Source organism: Rutilus rutilus (genome assembly GCF_951802725.1).
Source record: "Rutilus rutilus genome assembly, chromosome: 2".
NCBI classification, from domain to species: domain Eukaryota; kingdom Metazoa; phylum Chordata; class Actinopteri; order Cypriniformes; family Leuciscidae; genus Rutilus; species Rutilus rutilus.
In genome coordinates this window covers 163,771-185,000 of record NC_140210.1, presented here as the reverse complement: position 1 = coordinate 185,000, position 21,230 = coordinate 163,771, and the positions used below count along the sequence as shown (strand labels likewise).

At 43.0% G+C, this 21,230-nt stretch overlaps 2 protein-coding genes across 2 annotated transcripts in view; one reads left to right on the top strand and one right to left on the bottom strand.

Moving 5' to 3' along the window:
- tmem39a (transmembrane protein 39A) overlaps nucleotides 1-10,797 on the top strand; it is a 21,535-nt gene extending 10,738 nt beyond the window's left edge. Inside the window, exons 6-9 of the mRNA XM_084401923.1 lie at nucleotides 1-6; nucleotides 1,613-1,800; nucleotides 2,095-2,215; nucleotides 9,597-10,797. The exon at nucleotides 1-6 is cut by the window's left edge and continues 319 nt beyond it. Coding sequence (XP_084258049.1) covers nucleotides 1-6; nucleotides 1,613-1,800; nucleotides 2,095-2,215; nucleotides 9,597-9,833 — 552 coding nt within the window. The 3' untranslated portion in view covers nucleotides 9,834-10,797. The remainder of the gene's footprint in view (nucleotides 7-1,612; nucleotides 1,801-2,094; nucleotides 2,216-9,596) is intronic.
- On the bottom strand, nucleotides 10,738-17,611 carry LOC311285981 (serine protease 23-like). Its single transcript, XM_084401924.1, has 2 exons — nucleotides 17,024-17,611; nucleotides 10,738-13,027 (listed from the first exon to the last, which is right to left on the bottom strand). The coding sequence occupies exon 2, from the start codon at nucleotides 13,017-13,019 to the stop codon at nucleotides 11,913-11,915; it is 1,107 nt and encodes a 368-aa protein (XP_084258050.1). The 5' UTR covers nucleotides 13,020-13,027; nucleotides 17,024-17,611; the 3' UTR covers nucleotides 10,738-11,912.
- Between the last annotated feature and the right edge of the window lie 3,619 nt (nucleotides 17,612-21,230).

Sequence of the window (21,230 nt, the reverse complement as noted above, 5' to 3'; positions counted from 1 at the left end):
GTCAAGGTGAGCGCTAACCCTCGTCCTGTTCAGAGACACACACACACACACACACACACACACACACACACACACACACACACACACACACCTGAAGGGGTTTATTCTGAGATTAGTTCGATTTATTAGCTCTTTAAACGCAAAGCTTCCACGGAGAGATCAAACTAGACGGACATAAGAGATACCGTATACAGTCATAACACTTATTACACAGCATTTCTCCACATTAATAATTATGGAGATCAGAGATATTGATTTCAGATTAAACCGTTTTAAAATCGTACCTGCTTGTATCTTATAATCCAACAGTGAACAAAACAATAGACACAAAATGGCCGCCGCTGCGTTTGTGTGAAACGAGAGAGAGCGAGTCCACGATACTGGATGGCATAATTAAATAACTGTACACAAAATATTGATTTGATTCAGTTTTAATATTTTATTAGCTCACCAAACGCAAAACTTCCACGAAGTAAAACTGTTCCTAGCGAGTGTGTAGCGCTGCTGACCTCAGTGACGGATGAGCCTGTGTTTCTGTTCTCAGAGGCTGTTATCCGGGAATAATATCCCGCTGGATGTGTGATTGACCAATCAGAATCAAGTATTCCACAGAGCGTGTAATAATTCAGGTTAAAACCCTACAATTACCATGTGATTACCATTCCTGATCTTCTAAGCAATATATAGTTCACTGTGGGAACCAAATTTTTTTGGGGATATTGCAGAAAAGGCTGGATGGAAACGGCAAGATGCACATCAACTCTAAAAAGTATATAACAAACGTTTGCTCTCAATTGTCTTTTTTTTTTTTTTTTTATCTGATAAGAAGACATAAACACTGATGGAAACACATTACCTAATAAATCCCTCGATGTGCAACAATAACCCCAGGCTAGGGCTGGGCGATATGACCAATCTCAGATCCCGATAACGATATACATCACGATATAGAACCTTTACTGTAAATATATATATATATGAACCACGTGGAAAAGCACTATATAAATGTAACGAATTATTATTAAAAGACTTTCTTTTCTACATTTCAAAGTATATACTCAAAAATGGGTCAGTTATATGTGATTATTTTTTTCCCTTTATTTAGAACTTCTGGGCAAATGTTTGATTAAGAATGTATAAATATAAAATATGAATGAAATATAAAACAAAACAAAATTTGTTTTCAAAAACAAATGATTACAGGCCCAACATGTGCATGACGTCATCGTCTTGTTTACGCGGAGGGCGCTTTCAAAAACTTGCTCTTTGAAACCCGTTTTCAAAACTTTGCGTTTCCAGGCGCACAAAACGCCTTTGTCGTGTAAACGAACCGCCAAAACGCTTAAACAATTTTGCGTTTTTAGTTGAAAACGGTGTCGTGCCCCTTAGTTTTATGCCAAATTTCAGTTGTGTAAATATTAAGTTAAAGTTTGCAACTTTGTATTGAAGCATAACTATTGATGACAGAGTTTTCATGTTTGCCTGAACTATGTAGTGTCACACAGTTGATGTTTGTGTGTGCTTGTAAGGGGATGAACTGTGCGGCGCAGATGTTAGTGTCGCGTGTTGAACAGTCGCCAGGCCTCTGTGTGACGCTTGTGCTGTTTTCCAGAGTACGCAGTACTACGACATGCGCTGGTCCTGCGAGCACCTGATCATGGTGTGGATCAACGCCTTCGTGATGCTGATGAGCCAGTTGCTGCCGCCCCGGTACTGTGACCTCCTGCACCGCTCCGCCGCGCACCTGGGCCGATGGCAGAGGCTCGAGCCCGGCTCCGGCAGCAACGCCCCGCAGCACCTGTGAGCGCTCGCACACACACACACACATCTCAGAACATCTAAGACACATCTTAGAACGGTGTGTGTTAGCGGCCCCTAAGTTAATAACTAATGATCTTTGCAAAGGAAGTGAATCAATCAAAACTAACTTTATCTGGACAATAACTTTATTCTAGAGCTGCTGTAAAGCCTAAACAATCTCTGTTACTGTAATCTCCTGTTATCACTGTAAAGCTGCTGTGAAACTCTATATTGTTAAAGCGCTATATAAATGAAGGTGACTTGACGTGTGTGTGTGTGTGTGTGTGTGTATAGCTGGTCCGACAGCACCATCTGGCCGCAGGGAGTTCTGGTTCGGCACAGTCGCTGCCTCTATAAGGCCGTCGGGCCGTGTAATGTGGCCTTGCCCTCCGACGTCTCACACGCCAGGTTTTATGTGAGTATCTGTCACTCCTCACCTTTACTGATGATGACATGAGTGAGTGAGACGCGAGTGATGACGTGAGTGAGACGTGAGTGATGAGATGACGCGAGTGAGATGAAACGAGTGATGAGATGACGCGAGTGATGACATGATGTGAGTGAGACGCGAGTGAGACGCGATGACACGACGCGAGTGAGACGCGAGAGATGTGAGTGATGACACGACTTGAATGAGACGCTGAGACGCGAGTGATGGTGCGAGTGATGCGATGACGCGAGTGAGACGCGAGTGATGAGATGACGCGAGTGAGACGTGAGTGATGACATGACGCGAGTGAGACGTGAGTGATGAGATGACGCGAGTGAGACGCGAGTGATGAGATGACGCGAGTGAGACGCGAGTGATGAGATGACGCGAGTGATATGATGTGAGTGAGACGTGAGTGATGAGATGATGTGAGTGATGACATGACGTGAGTGAGACGCAAGAGACGTGAGTGATGACATGACGTGAGTGAGACGCGAGTGAGACGTGAGTGATGACATGACGCGAGTGAGACGTGAGTGATGAGATGACGCGAGTGAGACGCGAGTGATGAGATGACGCGAGTGAGACGTGAGTGATGAGATGACGCGAGTGATATGATGTGAGTGAGACGTGAGTGATGAGATGATGTGAGTGATGACATGACGTGAGTGAGACGCAAGAGACGTGAGTGATGACATGACGTGAGTGAGACGCGAGTGAGACGTGAGTGATGACATGACGTGAGTGAGACGCGAGTGAGACGTGAGTGATGACATGACGTGAGTGAGACGCGGTGATGACACGACGCGAGTGAGACGGGAGAGACTTGGGTGAGACGCAAGTGATGAGATGACGCGAGTGAGACGTGAGTGATGACATGACGTGAGTGAGACGCGAGTGAGACGTAAGTGATGAGTGAGACGTGAGTGATGAGATGACGCGAGTGAGACGTGAGTGATGAGATGACGCGAGTGAGACGTGAGTGATGAGATGACGCGAGTGAGACGCGAGTGAGACGTGAGTGATGAGATGACGCGAGTGAGACGTGAGTGATGACATGACGTGAGTGAGACGCGAGTGAGACGTGAGTGATGAGATGACGCGAGTGAGACGTTAGTGATGACATGACGCGAGTGAGACGCGAGTGATGAGATGACGCGAGTGAGACGTGAGTGATGACATGACGTGAGTGAGACGCGAGTGAGACGTGAGTGATGAGATGACGCGAGTGAGGCGTGAGTGATGACATGATGTGAGTGAGACGCGAGTGAGACGCGAGTGAGACGTGAGTGATGAGATGACGCGAGTGAGGCGTGAGTGATGACATGACGCTAGTGAGACGTGAGTGATGACATGACGTGAGTGAGACGCGAGTGAGACGTGAGTGATGAGATGACGCGAGTGAGGCGTGAGTGATGACATGACGCGAGTGAGACGTGAGTGATGACATGACGTGAGTGAGACGCGAGTGAGACGTGAGTGATGAGATGACGCGAGTGAGGCGTGAGTGATGACATGATGTGAGTGAGACGTGAGTGAGACGCGAGTGAGACGTGAGTGATGAGATGACGCGAGTGAGACGTGAGTGATGACATGACGCTAGTGAGACGTGAGTGATGAGATGACGTGAGTGAGACGTGAGTGATGAGATGACGCGAGTGAGACGTGAGTGATGACATGACGTGAGTGAGACGCGAGTGAGACGTGAGTGATGAGATGACGCGAGTGAGGCGTGAGTGATGACATGATGTGAGTGAGACGTGAGTGATGACATGACGCGAGTGAGACGTGAGTGATGAGATGACGTGAGTGAGACGCGAGTGAGACGTGAGTCATACCTGCAAACTTGTCGCTTTTCGGCGACAATCGCCGTTTTCTTGGTCAATTGGGTCATTTACGTGAATCGCGTAGAACCGGAGAGTTTTTTTTCCGAGGGGGGGGGGGGGGGGGGGGTATTGTTTCTCACAGTAACTGCCATGCAGGCTAGAATTGCGAAACATTATTGGATAATTCTTATAATTGACATTTCTCTGGGCCAATCGGAATCTTAGCACTTTTTCTCTTGGCCAATTGGAATCTTAGGACTTGCGTCAGAATCTTGAAGCACACAGCGTCAACTGAGCTGAGCTCGCCATTTGATGAGACGCCTGGCTACCGTGCGAGTCTAATGGAAACTCGCGCATGAATTTTCCTGCATTTTAGCGCCCACCAAAATGATTTTTTGTCCCGCCAAAGTCTTATTTGATCGGTGAGTAATGTAGATGAACGGCTGCGTTTGTGACAGAGTGTATGTTTAACTGAAAGAACGAGCAGAGAGAGAGAGAGCCGGTCGCGCGCGCGCACTCTCTGTGTAAACGACTTCACCGTCTCCAAACTAGGCGCTGTGTTGCTCTCTCTCCCTCGCTCGCACATATTAATCAAAAATAAATCGACACGGTGGTAAAAGGTCGAAAGACCTTTTTTTTTTCTGAATTACTGCTGGGTGTGAATTTTGCTAAATAAGTTTACTTATCTTCTCTGAAAAGCGTTCTGGACATTCAGCTGACTTAAACAACACTTTAATTAAACGAAATAAAACTATACAGTGATGAAATGTTTTTATGTTGACACAAATCTTGGATGTCAGTGTCCTAACTGCTGGCATAATCACACAACGCGCACGACACGTCCAATTCGCGAACTAATGACTCCTTTAAACCGATTCATTTTAATGAATGGTTAAAACCAGGGTTCGAAATTAAGGGGGACTGGGGGGGGTCCCGGACCCTCCATAAGTCATTAGGGACCCCCCATAAGAATTTATTTTTGGATTTTGGGGGGTCCCCGACAAATATATTTTAACATTAAAAATAATTGTGAAAATTATAGGTCTTTAGTGACGTTTTATATTTATAACAGTAATTCATTTATTTCCTAGCGCGAGGCAGCTATTAGCTGAGTGAGTTTCTATACAGCATCACAGATTGTTGTTATGGTGCTCCCGCAGACACGCACTGTAGCTGAACGCGGCAAAACGAAACCTCACAAAGAGTGAAATCCTGTAAGTGCTTCGATTATATTTATATCTCTATAATTGCTTATAGTAAAATATTAGGAGTTCGAGTTCCTCAAAAGTTGCATTAACTAGATACGCAGTGTAATGATTAGAAGAGTACGTTTGTCAACGTTTCTTGTTAGCTAAGTATGTGTATGAAGGCAAATTATCTGCCAGCTAACAGCAGACTATGGAAACTTGTTTCCGCCACAGAGTGAAAAATAAAAAAGGTAATTCTGACGTTTTATCTCAGAATTACGTGATATAAAGTCGCAATTGCAGGTTATAAAGTCAGAATTGCATGATATAAAGTCGCAATTATGTGTTATTAAGTCAAAATTGCGTGATATAAAGTCGCAATTGCGTGTTATAAAGTCAGAATTATGAGATATAAACTCGCAATTGCGAGAAATATACTTGAAATATACTTTTTTTTCTCAGAATTGCATGTTTATATCTCGCAATTCTGACTTTATAATATGCAATTGGGAGATATAAAGTCAGAATTGCATGTTATAAAATCTGAATTGTGAGATATAATTCTGAGGTAAAAAAAAATAATAAAGTCAGAATTGCTTTGCTTATAAAGTCAGAATTTCGTGATATAAACTCGCAATTAGGCCTATGTGTTATAAAGTCAGATTTGCATGAAATAAAGTCGCAATTGCGAGAAAAAAAAGACACCACTACAATACTGGGCCTGGCCCAAACCATGAAAAACATCCCAAGACCATTATCCCACCTTGAACACTTCAACATTGCTCCATATAATTTTGCCTACAGTATATAGTGTAGCAAGGTAGTCTTCAGAATTTTTAATAATTTAATAATTTAATTTTAGGGGACCCCCCAAGAGTCCTAAGTCATTTCGAACCCTGGTTAAAACAACTAATCTTTCCAACAGTGAACTGAGGTGACGTCTGAATCGGTGTAACTAATCAGTAACACTTTACAATAAGGTTATATTTATTACATAAATTATATAAAAAAGTACAGTTTGCTAACTCAAGCTTAAACTTCAAAATAAAGAAAACCACTTGTTTTAAAAAAAAAAAAAGCATATGACTACATTTTTCCACACAGTGCTATCAAGAATCGATAAGAGAATCGATAAAGAATTGGATCGATAATCAGAATCGTCAGTGGCATTATTATTGATAAAATCTTATCAATTCCCATCCCTATGTGAAGACCGTAAAATTATAATCAAACATTAAAGAACATACATGTTTTTTTTAAGAGTTTTTTTTTTTTAAGAGTTAAAAGATTAAAACATTTTGCTAACATGAGGTCTTATTGTGTCACTGTCAGTCTTTTTACATCAGTGCAAAACTAGGGTATGCAGATTAATTATTATTATTATTATTATTATTATTATTATACATTGTTCATCAGCATGCATTGATTAATCCCATGGCATGTAGCAAAAAAAAAAACATGCCATCTCCCCCCCCCCCCCCCCCCCCCCGGCGAGTATATTTCAATTCACTGTCACCTTTTTTAGTCTGAGGAGTTTGCAGGTCTGGTGAGTGATGAGATGACGCGAGTGAGACGTGAGTGATGACATGACGTGAGTGAGACGCGAGTGAGACGTGAGTGATGAGATGACGCGAGTGAGGCGTGAGTGATGACATGATGTGAGTGAGACGCGAGTGATGACATGAGTGAGACGTGAGTGATGAGATGACGCGAGTGAGGCGTGAGTGATGACATGATGTGAGTGAGACGCGAGTGATGACATGAGTGAGACGTGAGTGATGAGATGATGCGAGTGATATGATGTGAGACGTGAGTGATGAGATGACGCGAGTGAGACGTGAGTGATGACATGACGTGAGTGAGACGCGAGTGAGACGTGAGTGATGAGATGACGCGAGTGAGGCGTGAGTGATGACATGATGTGAGTGAGACGCGAGTGATGACATGAGTGAGACGTGAGTGATGAGATGACGCGAGTGAGGCGTGAGTGATGACATGATGTGAGTGAGACGCGAGTGATGACATGAGTGAGACGTGAGTGATGAGATGATGCGAGTGATATGATGTGAGTGAGACGTGAGTGATGAGATGACGCGAGTGAGGCGTGAGTGATGACATGATGTGAGTGAGACGCGAGTGATGACATGAGTGAGACGTGAGTGATGAGATGATGCGAGTGATATGATGTGAGTGAGACGTGAGTGATGAGATGACGCGAGTGAGACGTGAGTGATGACATGACGTGAGTGAGACGCGAGTGAGACGTGAGTGATGAGATGACGCGAGTGAGGCGTGAGTGATGACATGATGTGAGTGAGACGCGAGTGATGACATGAGTGATGAGATGACGCGAGTGAGACGTGAGTGATGACATGATGTGAGTGAGACGCGAGTGATGACATGAGTGATGAGATGACGCGAGTGAGACGTGAGTGATGAGATGACGCGAGTGAGGCGTGAGTGATGACATGATGTGAGTGAGACGCGAGTGATGACATGAGTGAGACGTGAGTGATGAGATGATGCGAGTGATATGATGTGAGTGAGACGTGAGTGATGAGATGACGCGAGTGAGGCGTGAGTGATGACATGATGTGAGTGAGACGCGAGTGATGACATGAGTGAGACGCGAGTGATGACATGAGTGAGACGTGAGTGATGAGATGATGCGAGTGAGACGTGAGTGATGACATGAGTGAGACGCGAGTGATGACATGAGTGAGACGTGAGTGATGAGATGATGCGAGTGATATGATGTGAGTGAGACGTGAGTGATGAGATGACGCGAGTGAGACGTGAGTGATGACATGACGTGAGTGAGACGCGACAGACGTGAGTCATGACGTGAGTGAGACGCGAGTGAGACGCGGTGATGACACGACGCGAGTGAGATGCGAGAGACGTGAGTGATGACACGACTTGAGTGAGACGCGAGTGATGAGATGACGCGAGTGAGACGTGAGTGATGACATGACGTGAGTGAGACACAAGTGAGACGTGAGTGATGAGATGACGCGAGTGAGACGTGAGTGATGAGATGACGCGAGTGAGACGTGAGTGATGAGATGACGCGAGTGAGACGCGAGTGAGACGTGAGTGATGACATGACGTGAGTGAGACGCGAGTGAGACGTGAGTGATGACATGACGCGAGTGAGACGTGAGTGATGACATGACGTGAGTGAGACGCGAGTGAGACGTGAGTGATGAGATGACGCGAGTGGTGAGACGTGAGTGATGAGATGACACAAGTGAGACGTGAGTGATGAGATGACTCGAGTGAGACGCGAGTGAGGCGTGAGTGATGACATGATGTGAGTGAGACGTGAGTGAGACGTGAGTGAGGCGTGAGTGATGACATGATGTGAGTGAGAGCTCTACTGGGGATCTGTGGCTCAGTTAAAAACCACTCACTCACTGTCAGGGATTTTCTGTGGAACAAAAAGTGTTTTTGAAGAATCTTCCAGCACACACTCGTGTTTCAGCCGCTAACAGTGTCTGACGCTTCAGAAGATGGAAATTGTTTGCCTGATTATTTTTTTATTATCCCCAAACCAGTGAAGCACAAACCCTGCGGCTGATTGTAATTATTTCACTGGTCATCATGTCAATCACCATCCATGATGTTCCTGAACTTCTCATGGCTGATTGAGCTGACCAATGAAACGGCTGTGTTTGGGGGAAATAGTTAAAACATTGTTGTGTTTGTCACTGATGAAGGGTTAGTCATCAGGATTCTGATCTGTGTGTGTAATGAACCAGTGTCTCTGAAGAGCTTCTTCATTCGTGTGTTCAGAGGCCGGGATCCTGAAGCGGGTCAGGAGTGTTTCACTTTAGCTTGTGCCAACCCTGGGTTTAGGGAACCAGGAAAGTGGTTCGGCTTTTAGCCATTATTATTTATGATAATTATATACAAACCATATATAATAAGTTATAACGTTAAAATATAGTTTAACAATTAAATATTTAGTTTAAATGAATATAAATATATACAGATAATATATAAAAAATACGATTTGCTATCGATAGATAAAGCTTTAAAAATGACTACATGCCCTTCCAGTTCCAGCCTCTGTATAGCTATATAAACTAACTTCACAGCAGGATATTTTCTTCTTGCTGTGTAAATGTTTGTATTCCTCATTTTGATCAAGAGAAGTGAATCACGCGCAGTCTGTTTCATGGCCTGTGATTGGCTGTTCACTGCTGATGTCACTGTCATGAGCGCAGGATCTAAGCTTGGGAAACACTGGTTTAGACGATGAACTGATTCTAGTTGAGTTCTGATCGTGTGTTTAACCGGACCTTCAGTTCCTCACGCTGATTAATGCTTCTTGTGTTTTCCTCGGTCCAGTTTCTGTTCCACAAGCCGCTGCGGATCCTGAACCTGCTGATCGGGATCGAGTCGAGTGTGGTTCTGTACCAGCTGTACTCTCTGCTGCGGTCCGAGCGCTGGAACCACACGCTCTCGCTCGGACTCATCCTCTTCTGCAACTATTACGTGCTGTTCAAGCTCCTGCGGGACCGGCTGGTTCTGGGCAAGGCGTACTCGTACCCGCCGGGCCACGGCCTGCCCGTCAAGACGCCCTGAGACTCGGACTCTCGCTTTTGATACCGTCTGTTTTCATGCAACCTTTGTATCTATTTAATAAAATATTTTATTTTGTATACTGTTACACACGACTAGAAGACGGGCGTTACGTTTACGGCGCGATGGCGTATCCTGGCGTCATGTTTTGTGGCCCAGATGATGTCCGAATTCTGCCAAAGATTGAAAAAAAGAAAAAAGAACTGGAAGAGCTAATGCTGGCCAATCACGAGGAAGGACTGGACGGGGCGGTCCGGTTCATCGCCAGTGCTGGACGGACATTTACACTCTTTAAGTATTATCTGTTTAAAGCATCTTGTTTGTCCACTTGGTTTCAATCAATCTTTGTAGATAAACTGCACCAACAGGATCTGTTTTAAAGCTTGAGCGATCAGCATCTTCATTTGCTGTTCATGTTAACTCTGTGCCAAATCCCAGGGGGCCGCGGGGCATCAGGAGTGGGCGTGGTCACGTGAGCTGCGGGTGTGGCCACATGAGCTGTGGGCGGAGCCATGCACTGTCAAGCTTGCAGTATTTTTGGTGTTTCAAAGTTCCAAATGACAAAAACCAGCTCGAGTGCCCATGTGTGTCAGATCATCGCCATCACTAAACTCATGTTTCACTGCAAGATCAATATAAGAAACGATCAGGAAGATTTCCATGACATTATGATAGTATGTTTGGGTTTGTTTCTTATTAAAATAAAGAGAATTTGATTGGAAATTAGCTTAATTAGTAAGAAAAGTAAAAATTAGTAAAAAGTAAGAAATGCCTTAAAAACATGATCTGTTTCCTTATGATTTTCAGGTGAAATGTGTTCTCGACAAGCGTTATGCTTTTTTTGTTTTGTTTATCTGATGTCTAATCTGTGCAGTTCCCAGCAGCCATTTCTCACACTCAGTGGTGCTATTTTTTTGCAAAAGCTTTTAATGTGTTGTAACAGAGGACATTAAAACTCTGAAAGTGATTAGTGTCATTGAATGAATATCCACTGGTTTACTGGTGTGTGTGTGTGTGTGTGTGTGTGTGTGTGTGTGTGTGTGTGTGTGTGTGTGTGTGGAGATCTGCAGAACTGTCTCTCACCACTAGAGGGAAACACACGCTTGTAAAAGCAGGATCTCGTACAGTAGTTCTCAGACATTAGCAATGCATGACATCAACATCAGTAGAGAAAACCAGTTCACAGAAACTGGCAGCTTCATCAGTGCCTTTCTGTCCCAGTCCTTCACCAGTGGCTGTCCAGAACATCTTCCTTTAATGGTCACACTTTATATCAGGTGTCTTTATGTACTTGCATAAAAAAATATATAATAGTTAGGTTCAGTGTGCTTATTGTGTTGCGGACACTGTTGAGGTGGGATGAGGGTAAGGTTAGGACGGGTAAGGTAAAAGGAAAGGTCAACACTAATTACATGAAGGTGTTTTTAAAATAGAAATACAATGTAAAAACATGTATGTACACAATAATTGCACTGTATCAAATGATTAATGTAAATGCAAGTACATAGTAGTTAAAGACACTTAATTAAAGTGGGTCCCCTTTAGTTTGTCTTTAAGAGCCTTCAGATAAAAATCAGGCACTCATACAACATACACTATATTATAATGAAATTAGTTTGCTAAGTTTAAATGGGCATAAATGGAGAAAGATTCTTTGGCACAACTTTCCTTTTGTACAAGAATGGCTTAAAGGGTAGAGTTCACCCGAAACTGAAAATTATCCCATGATTTACAGGCCGTCTGCCAGAAGCTAGTTATTCTAGTGGATGAAGTTTAAAATTGTATATTTTTCTAACACCAACACATCGCTTCACTTCAGAAGGCCTTTATTAACTGCCTTTATTTTTTAATATAACTCCAACTGTATTCGTTTGAAAGAAGAATGTCTTATACACCTAGGATGAGGGTGAGTAAATCATGGGCTAATTTTCATTTTTGGGAACTGTCCCTTTACCAAGTCTTTAAAAACAGTGTCTTGTCATGTTATGCTTCAGCATGTTCTTGTGTATTGCTGGACTGAAACGCTCCTGCATGAAGTAAGAGAATCTTCTGTGCTAATAAAGTGAACGAAGCCGTCGCTCCTCAACCCTCTCTACAGTCCACGTAGTTCCCCTTGATCCAGTAGCAGATCTGGGCGTATTTGAGCGGCGTGATCCGCACCGCCACATTGAACTCCTGAGGCGACCCGCTGAGATCCACCCACTGGTGTCCGGAGAAGATCCCGATGACCTTGCGCTCCCAGCGCTGGCGTGCGCGGCTCCACATGCGGGCGTAGACGCCGGATCCGCTAGCGCCGGGCTGAGCGTCGCAGCGCTGGTACAGCAGGTCGTAGGTCTCGTCCGAAGCCTGGCAGAAGCGGTACACCAGCTGACCGGGCCGGTCGGTGTCGAAGCCGGAGAACTGGACCCGCTTCCCGGGCAGCAGCGCGGCGGAGGGGCTGATGCCTAGCTTCATGTGCCGTCGCCGGTGCGCCTTCTTCAGCTCCAGCAGGGCGTAGTCGTAGTCCATGCCGATGTCGTTAGCGGTGCCCTTGATCCAGCCCTTCGGCACGTGTGTGCGCTTCACCCGGATCCACTGGAACTTCATCCGGTCCGGTCTGCCGCTCGTGCCGTTTCTGCCCGACGGATCTTTCTGCTGTTTCAGGAACCCGACTCTCAGCCTCTGGGCTCCTTTCACATAGTTCTTGCCATCGTGGATGCAGTGCGCCGCCGTTAGCACGTGTCGTTCGCCCACTAGCGTCCCCGAGCACCCGGTCGACAGCTTCACCGCGGTGGAGAACGGGTAGTTTAAGAGGAAGTCCTGCCCGACGATACTGAAGCGGCCGTCGTGGCCGAAGATCTGGCGTTTGGGTCGGGAGCGACTGGCGGGCGTCTGGATGAAGCTGTTAGCGTCGAACCCGTAGATTCCCACGGCGGTCTGGGTTAGCCGGCCGCTGGAGTACAGCGTCTCGTAGGACAGGCGATGCCGCAAGGCCGAGTCGCTGGGTGGAGCCGCTCGTCGGTGGCAGGCCGGCCCGCAGGAAGAGCTGAGCTCCAGCTGAGGCGCCCGCAGGAAGTGAGGCGGCGCCCGGTCCTCCGTGTGCTGAGCCCAGATCACCGGCACCCGCTGGACGGGCCACTGGGGCCCCGGGGCCGCGCCGGCCGACAGCAGCAGCAGCGACAGCAGAGCGGGGCCGAGAGAACACGCCATCAGCACACCTGAGAGCAGAACGGGGGAAACATCAGTCAGACACGAGAGCTTTTCCATCGGCCTTCAGTGTGTAATGTATAAGACAGCTCCAGTTCTTCTCTGTGTCAGTCTGGGCTGTTTACACCTGGCCACTTCATGCGTTTACTGTGATCTGACAGATCTCACATATGCAAATTTTACTCCTCCCAAAAATGCTAAAAAATAAACGTGTGAGAGCGTGTTATAGGCTACATGTCATGTTATAGCCAGATATGACGGCTCTGATGATAAGAAACTCTTCAAGCCAAACTATCGCAAATCAAAGTGTAACTCGCAGACACTTAACACACAATCATCTTCATTAAAAGCAAAGCAACGAAATGATCTTACCAGTGCTGTTGACGCTCTCTTCTATTGCGGTCTTTGATTTTGAAATTAGCTGATGATCAATAAATTGCAGCTCATATCTGTTGCTTTCGCTGACGTGAACTCCATTAAATCTGCACGGGAACTGAAGATCAGGTTTAAAGGTGTACACCAGGTGTAAATGGAATCGTTTTGATAAATCAGACAGCTATCCGATCAGTAAACGCATGAAGTGACCAGGTGTAAACATGCCCTGAGTGTTAAAAATGTGACGCTTTATCGTAAACCCCTCTGATTGGCCAATGTGGTCACGTGCTCATCGGATATGTCTGTGATTGGCTACAGTGATCAGCACACGGGAGCGTTTAAAGGTTTTTTTAAACGATAGGAGCGTTTGAAAGCACAATAAGCCGTCTATCAGCGGACCGGTCCTGCTTTCAAACGCTCGCGTGTGTATCTGTGTAAGCGCCGGGAACGAACACGTCACAATATTCCTCATTATAATAATTCATACGCAGAATAAAGGGGCGGGGCCTGGTTGAGTGAGTTAGTAGAGTGTTGAAACTGGCGGTTATGTTAAAGGGTGGGACATTTCCCAAACACACTCAAAGCGCTCGACCAATCACAACACACTGATCCAGCCGACCAATCAGAGCACAGTGTGCTTTTCAGAAGGAGGGGCTTCATAGAGACAGGAACAGTTACTGACAGACGAGAGAAGCGTTTAACTCCACTGTTACTCATGCACTGGCGAACTAAGCTCTTCCCCTCGGGTGAATCCCCAACGACATTTTCAAGCACGTTCAACTTCGTCAAGTGAACGAGGGAAGTTTATTTGGACCCCTCGATTTTGACAGGAGCGAGTCTGCTCAATGTACGCTTCAGATTCATAGACCACAATACACCATGATTGTGACGTCACCACAGATCGTGCTTAATTATTTTAAATTAATACAATTTTTTTTTTAACACAGTTAAAATTTATTATTTTAGCAATATTGTTTGTGTATTTTTTTATATTTTATATTAAATATATATATATATTTAATATTTGTTTATATTGACATTTTTTAACATGCCCAAGCATATACAGGCCTATATAATAAATCAGCTCCATATCAGATTCCAAGTGATCAAGGGTTGAGAGGTTCTACTCAAACACATTTCCAGGGTTCTGCCAGTAGTGGGCGCTCGAGCAGCGCTAACAACGACGATCAGCGAGTGAACGAGACCGAGGGAACGAGTTAAACGCAGCCCACTCTACAAGTTCGATTAAACCATAAAAATATGAGGACATTTTTTTGTAAATATTTTAATATGAGACAAAAACAAAACACTAAACTTGGTTAAGATATTTATCTGACAAAATTATTTGGCAAAAAAAAGGCAAACTACAGCTAGGTTTTATTTTACTGCGCAAAACAATGCATAAAAACAAAAAGCTAAAAGGAAAAAAGCAAACATTGTTGTAATCAGTTATTAATATTTGGTTGGTTCTCTCTTGTTTGTGCACGTGTTCATAATGTCTTTGTATGACAGTCTGGACAAAAATTATGTCCACACAATTTGTCATGTTTCATTGCATTAATATCACAAATAAAAGCACAACTAGGCAATATGACCAAAAAAAAAAAAAAAATCCTTATTTGAATATAATTAAGATTTGTTAAAGGGTGGAAATGTGTAAGTGTTCCTCGACTTTACTGTAATTCTGCACAGTTTCAGAACTCTGTCAAAGAGTATAGAAGCCCAAGAGGCGAAACTCAATAGAACGCTCCATAGCAACAGTTGCCCCCATGACGTGACGGCGCGGCCGCCATTATGGACTGAAAACTGAAGGAAAACGCCGAAAAATAATGGGAGTCAATGGCACTGAAAAACTTGACATAACAAAAACTTAACATAACTTAATTTTTTCTGGCCGTCATATCTAAATATGAAAACAATTTAAAATACATTAATGAGGATGACCGACGTCAAATGACGTTAAATGACAGAAAATATACGTCTATGTCGTGTTGGTTATGCATGGCCTAATTACCCTTAGGAAAATAGTATTTTGGGACAAAATATTACTATATAAGTACTATAAGACTACTATAGAAATACTATAGCGGCTCTAGGATATAATAGAGGTGATGTTCTGTAATACCTCTATAATATTTTTAAGCTGCTATAGTATTTATATAGTAGTCTTATCGTACTTCTGTAGTATGTCACAAATTACTATAGTATTCCTATAAGATTAATATTTTGTCCCAAAATACTATAAGATTATAGTACTTTTTTAGTAAGGGTATGTCCCCCACCGAATCGGCTTCATTAGCCTACCACTTACGGTTTGCAAAGATACAATTATAAAATTACTGCAAAACTTAAATCTATCAATATTTATGTTCTATTATGCATTTAATTGTTATATGACTAACAGAAATTCATGAAATAATATAGGCTAGGCTATAGGCAGACACACAGTAATTAGATATAAGTAATACGATATTCAAATGTTGATTTTGAAATTAGTGAACATCACCATATATATGATTTAAAAATATATATTTTTTTAAATTATAAATGAACATTTCTAAAGACAGTTAATATTTTACATAGAATATCACAAAAATATTAACAACTTGTTTTTTCACCATCTTCAGTGAAAGTGCACACAGTGAACGTTTCAATGGCAAGAAAAAAACAATCTATGAATGTCCTATTACAGGAGGAAAGGAACAAAAAAGATGTGCAATCTAGCAAGTGCACACATGAACTATAAACACCTACTAAAATGGATTTTGCCATTGACTGGCGCTAACGATTTCAGCAGCTTTCAGTCCATAATGGCGGACGCGCCTCCGCAGCGCCATCTACAGACTGTTACCCATAACACAACAGAGTTTCGCCTCTTGGGCTTCTATACTCTTTGACTCTGTTACTAAAGTCGCACAACAACTCTTCTGTGCCAAAGGTCAAAGGTCTAAAACTGCATCTGTTTAACAGGTGAATCATGTAAACGCGTTTTAATCCATCACTGCCAGTCGAGTGAGTTACAGTGTCTGGGCTTCTGGGATTTACTTTATCCACCAGGGACAGAATACATGGAAATACTTCTGAAGGATGAGTGTGAGAAAATATCCGCTTCCATGACAGCAATGAAAACAGCTGGAATCACCATGGTTACTAAACACACAGGACTCTGTTATACAGACCCAGAACTCTTCATCACATCTTCATCACACGGACTAGATTAAAAACAGAATCTCTAATAAGATTATCGTGATTTACACACACACACACACACACAGTGAAAAATTACGTGATCAATAAGTTATGACAACATGTTTTTGCATTGCTTTAACTCATCAAAATAAGTAAAGCAGTTTTCAACTTTTTTAAAAAGTTTTACAAGATTTAACTTTTTTTTTTTTTTTTTTTTTTTGTCAGTTTAAAGTAATTTAAGTTGAAATTACTTAAACATCCAAGTTTATTGTACTAAAAAATTTAAGGCAGCAACTTTTTTTGCATTGCAGTTCGACCACTCGATATATGTGGTTCTCCAGCAGAACTAACGCAAATAATGACGCAGAATCTCCCGTTCCGCGAGTCTCAGGTGAAGAGAGCTGAAGTGAGTCTCAGGTGAAGAGAGCTGAAGTGAGTCTCACCTGTTCGCGCGCGCTGGTGTGTCGGATATTAAACTGATGATTCCAGTAAAACAGGAGCAGTGTTTCAGGACATGGATGAGATCCTGCAGCGTCTACATTTCTCCTCTGTCCGCGGAGTTCTGCTGAGTTGTGTTCGGTTCTGCTGAGTTCTGCTCGTGCTCGTGCTCCTCTAGTGAATGTCCGTGGGCGCGCCGCTCGTGCTGAGACTCCTCCGATCACGTGACTCGAGATAAAGAGTCTTCAGAAGATCCGCGGAGATTATGCGTGTTTGTTTTATGATCTATTACAGCAATTCGCCTGGAAAAACCCACTGACTGGGTTTGAGTGGTTTACATAACGTCGTTAATCTTTCATTTCTTCACTCAGTCTCTCTTTGTCAGTGTGTATTTTAATGAATAATTGACCTGCGTTCAATAGCCTATAAATTAACATAAGCCAAAAATGTTTTGTTTTTATTTACATTGTATAAAATCTCCCTTTAAACTGCGCAAAGCTTCCCGAAGCGTCTGTCCAGTTGTTTGATGTTTTAATGTAAGATTAATCCTGTTTTACTGCAGCAGTGTGTGTGTGTGTGTGTGTGTGTGTGTCTGGTGTGGGAGTGGCAGAGGTTAGTTGAGAGTGTGTGTGTGTGTGTGTTGGGAGGGGGGAGGGGATGTGGATGTTCATAAACTTTAGGGATTAATGGAGCGTTAATGTGCTCCATTAATCCCTAAAGTTTATGAACATCCACATCCCCTCCCCCCTCCCAACACACACACACACACACACACACACTCTCAACTAACCTCTGCCACCTATAGTTGTAATATTTGTATATATAATATATAATAATATATAATGGTTGTCCATTTCCTCCAGTTTGACCCATTCAGGCAGATTTATAGACCAGTTGCAAGCAGTAGACCCGGGCTTGACGTCACACTGACACCTGTCAATCACAACAGGGCGGAGGCTCTTCATCATCAGCTCACATTAACCTCCACCTGAAACAATTTCTGCTTACATATGAGTGCTTTATATTATTTGTTCTCGTATTTCATAATGCTTATTTTATTTTTTGCCAAAGACGAAGCTCCTGTATATCGTCTACAGTGCAAATCTCCTGTTTGCACAGAAACCGCTGTTAGACATGCAGTGGATGACAAAGCACAATGTGTGAGATACTGCCTCCCAGAATGCAGTGCGCTTGACTTGACCTTCCACTTCCAGTGATGAATGAACAGTAAGTAACCCTGATATTTGATCTGAATAAGATCATGCAAAATAGCCATTCTTATTTCCAAAATGATGCAGTGATGGTCATGAGAAAACAATGTAGCGCCGCACTGAAGAGTTTATCACTGAAGAGTTTACTTCTACAGCCGAGTGCAGTTCGCCAGTGTCTTCAGTCTTCAGTCTTTAGTGTCTTAAGCCTAGTTCACACTACACAACTTTAAACGTCGGCAGATCGCTGTGCTGTTCAGACTACATGACTTGCTCTGGAGTCTTGAAGTCGTTGTTGTGTTCACACTATGTGACACTATGTAAATCTTCTGCAACAAGGGGGTTACACACTACACGAGCTGACAACAACTCTGTCACCCAACGACTCTATCCGGTCCCAAAACCACATTTTGTCACGAAAACATGCGCAAGAAGTGGAAAGGGAAATGGTGCAGTCCAATGGCGCACTGTCTATTTGAAAATGGATGGCGGGACAAAATTGGCGGTTAAAAAAAAAAAAATTATATATAAAATTATTTTAAAAATATATATAGGGGTTATAGTTGAACACCGTCATTAGAACTCTATAACCGCCCAAACTTAAAATTAAGATTATTAAAATATTTACAAATATTTTTTATCATAGAGAATGTTTAAATACTAATTAAAAACAATTGTTGACAGTCTGTGTTATTATTGGTCTACATCGTTTCCAACTGTATTTGATTCTTTGCCAAGTACCCCTTGACCGACCGCCAATCATCTGAGATAGAAATAAAAGCTATGATATAGTGATGTGCCATCATTATGAGATTTATTAAACAAATGAAAAACATTTGCAATAATAAACATTAGCAATAAACATTTGCAATAATAAACAACGTAGCCTATCATTACCGATAACTGATCATGCAGTTTAATTACCCCTTGACTGGCCCTAAACATGTTTGATAAAAGAAACATATAGGCTACAGTGTATATGATGTGTATTACATTTTAGCTAAAAAAACTATTGTAATAAAAGATAGGATCATATGATGCGCAATATATTGGGTTTTTACCACTTAATGAAGTTTTGTTTTGTAAATCGTCAGACATGATTTTTACCACTTCATTAAGTTTTGCTTTGTAGAAAGCATTTCTTTAAAGCGAATTTCGTTTTGTACAAATTGTATCTTAATTTTAATAAATGTTTCATCAACCAATTGCATGTATTTAATAAATAAAACACAAATAATAATAATTATAACCGTGACATGCGGGCGCCGGCGCGTTGCGTTCACTTGCATTGCATTGTGAACTAGAGCGCATCTCATCGTAAATGAATGAAACTCAGCGTAGGCCTATGCCTCATACATTAGCATTAAATATCTTTGCTGCATCCTTTCTTGAACAGACAAGGGCTTTCTTGCGGCTCGCATCAGCAGAGCATTGCATCGTCCATAGACCGCAAAACAATCAGCGGATGGCGGGCGGGTGCGGCTTTGAAATTTGGTCAAAAAACGTTGGTGCGGATAATGAGTTTTGTCATTTGACTCACGTCATAACCGTCACACCAATTCTGAAACCGGCACACCCCTAATATATATACATACATACATATACATGTATATATTGTTTGCACATGATCTGTTTAGAACCCCCCCAAAAAAAAAAAAAGAATATGCGTGAAAGGATGGATAAGCACGCACGGGCAGCAGGGATTGTCTGTCAGAGAGAGTTGGAAGTGAGTAAAACATTATAATGAAAAAGCAGCTGCCTGTTGTGGTTTGGCAACGATGGTTACAAATACAAAAGGCTTTTGTAATGTCATAACAAGCTGATCATTGGCTGTTGCTCGTCGCGACACGTGACACCACAGGCTATCGAGTCGGCCGACAGCTCTGGATATCTAGCATGCTAGATATTTTTCTGGGCTCGGCGACGCGTCTGCGAGGCGTCTGCGAGCGTCGTTGATGCGCTGTTGGCTCTTTCATACTAACAGATTGGCGAGCGTTCATCGCCCGCTAATCCCCCGACCTGTCGGCGAGCTCAACGATTTGCAAATCGGGCTTAAATCGGGCTTAAAATCCTGTAGTGTGAACTTGGCTTTAGTCTTTAGTGTCTTCAGTCTTCAGTGTCTTCAGTGTCTTAGTCTTTAGTGTCTTCAGTCTTCAGTCTTCAGTGTCTTCAGTCTTCAGTCTCTTCAGTCTTCAGTCTTCATGTGTCTTCAGTCTTTAGTGTCTTCAGTCTTCAGTCTTCAGTGTCTTCAGTCTTCAGTCTCTTCAGTCTTCAGTCTTCATGTGTCTTCAGTCTTCAGTGTCTTCAGTTTTCAGTGTCTTCAGTGTCTTCAGTCTTCTGTGTCTACAGTGTCTTCTGTGTCTACAGTGTCTTCAGTCTTCAGTGTCTTCAATCTTCAGTGTCTTCAGTCTTTAGTGTCTTCAGTCTTAAGTGTCTTCAGTGTCTTCAGTGTCTTTAGTGTCTTCAGTGTCTTCAGTCTTTAGTGTCTTCAGTCTTCAGTATCTTCAGTCTTTAGTGTCTTCAGTGTCTTCAGTGTCTTCAGTCTTCAGTCTTAAGTCTTCAGTGTCTTAAGTCTTCAGTGTCCTTCAGTCTTCAGTGTCTTAAGTCTTCAGTGTCCTTCAGTCTTCAGTGTCTTAAGTCTTCAGTGTCCTTCAGTCTTCAGTGTCTTCAGTGTCTTTAGTGTCTTCAGTGTCTTCAGTGTCTTCAGTCTTTAGTGTCTTCAGTGTCTTCAGTGTCTTCAGTCTTAAGTCTTCAGTGTCTTCAGTGTCTTTAGTGTCTTTAGTGTCTTCAGTGTCTTCAGTCTTTAGTGTCTTCAGTCTTTAGTGTCTTCAGTCTTTAGTGTCTTCAGTGTCTTCAGTGTCTTCAGTCTTAAGTCTTCAGTGTCTTAAGTCTTCAGTGTCCTTCAGTCTTCAGTGTCTTCAGTGTCTTCAGTGTCTTCAGTCTTTAGTGTCTTCAGTGTCTTCAGTCTTTAGTGTCTTCAGTGTCTTCAGTCTTCAGTGTCTTC

Excerpts from the sequence above, each read along its gene's own strand:
- LOC311285981 (XM_084401924.1), bottom strand. The coding sequence starts at position 13,019 with ATGGCGTGTTCTCTCGGCCCCGCTCTGCTGTCGCTGCTGCTGCTGTCG.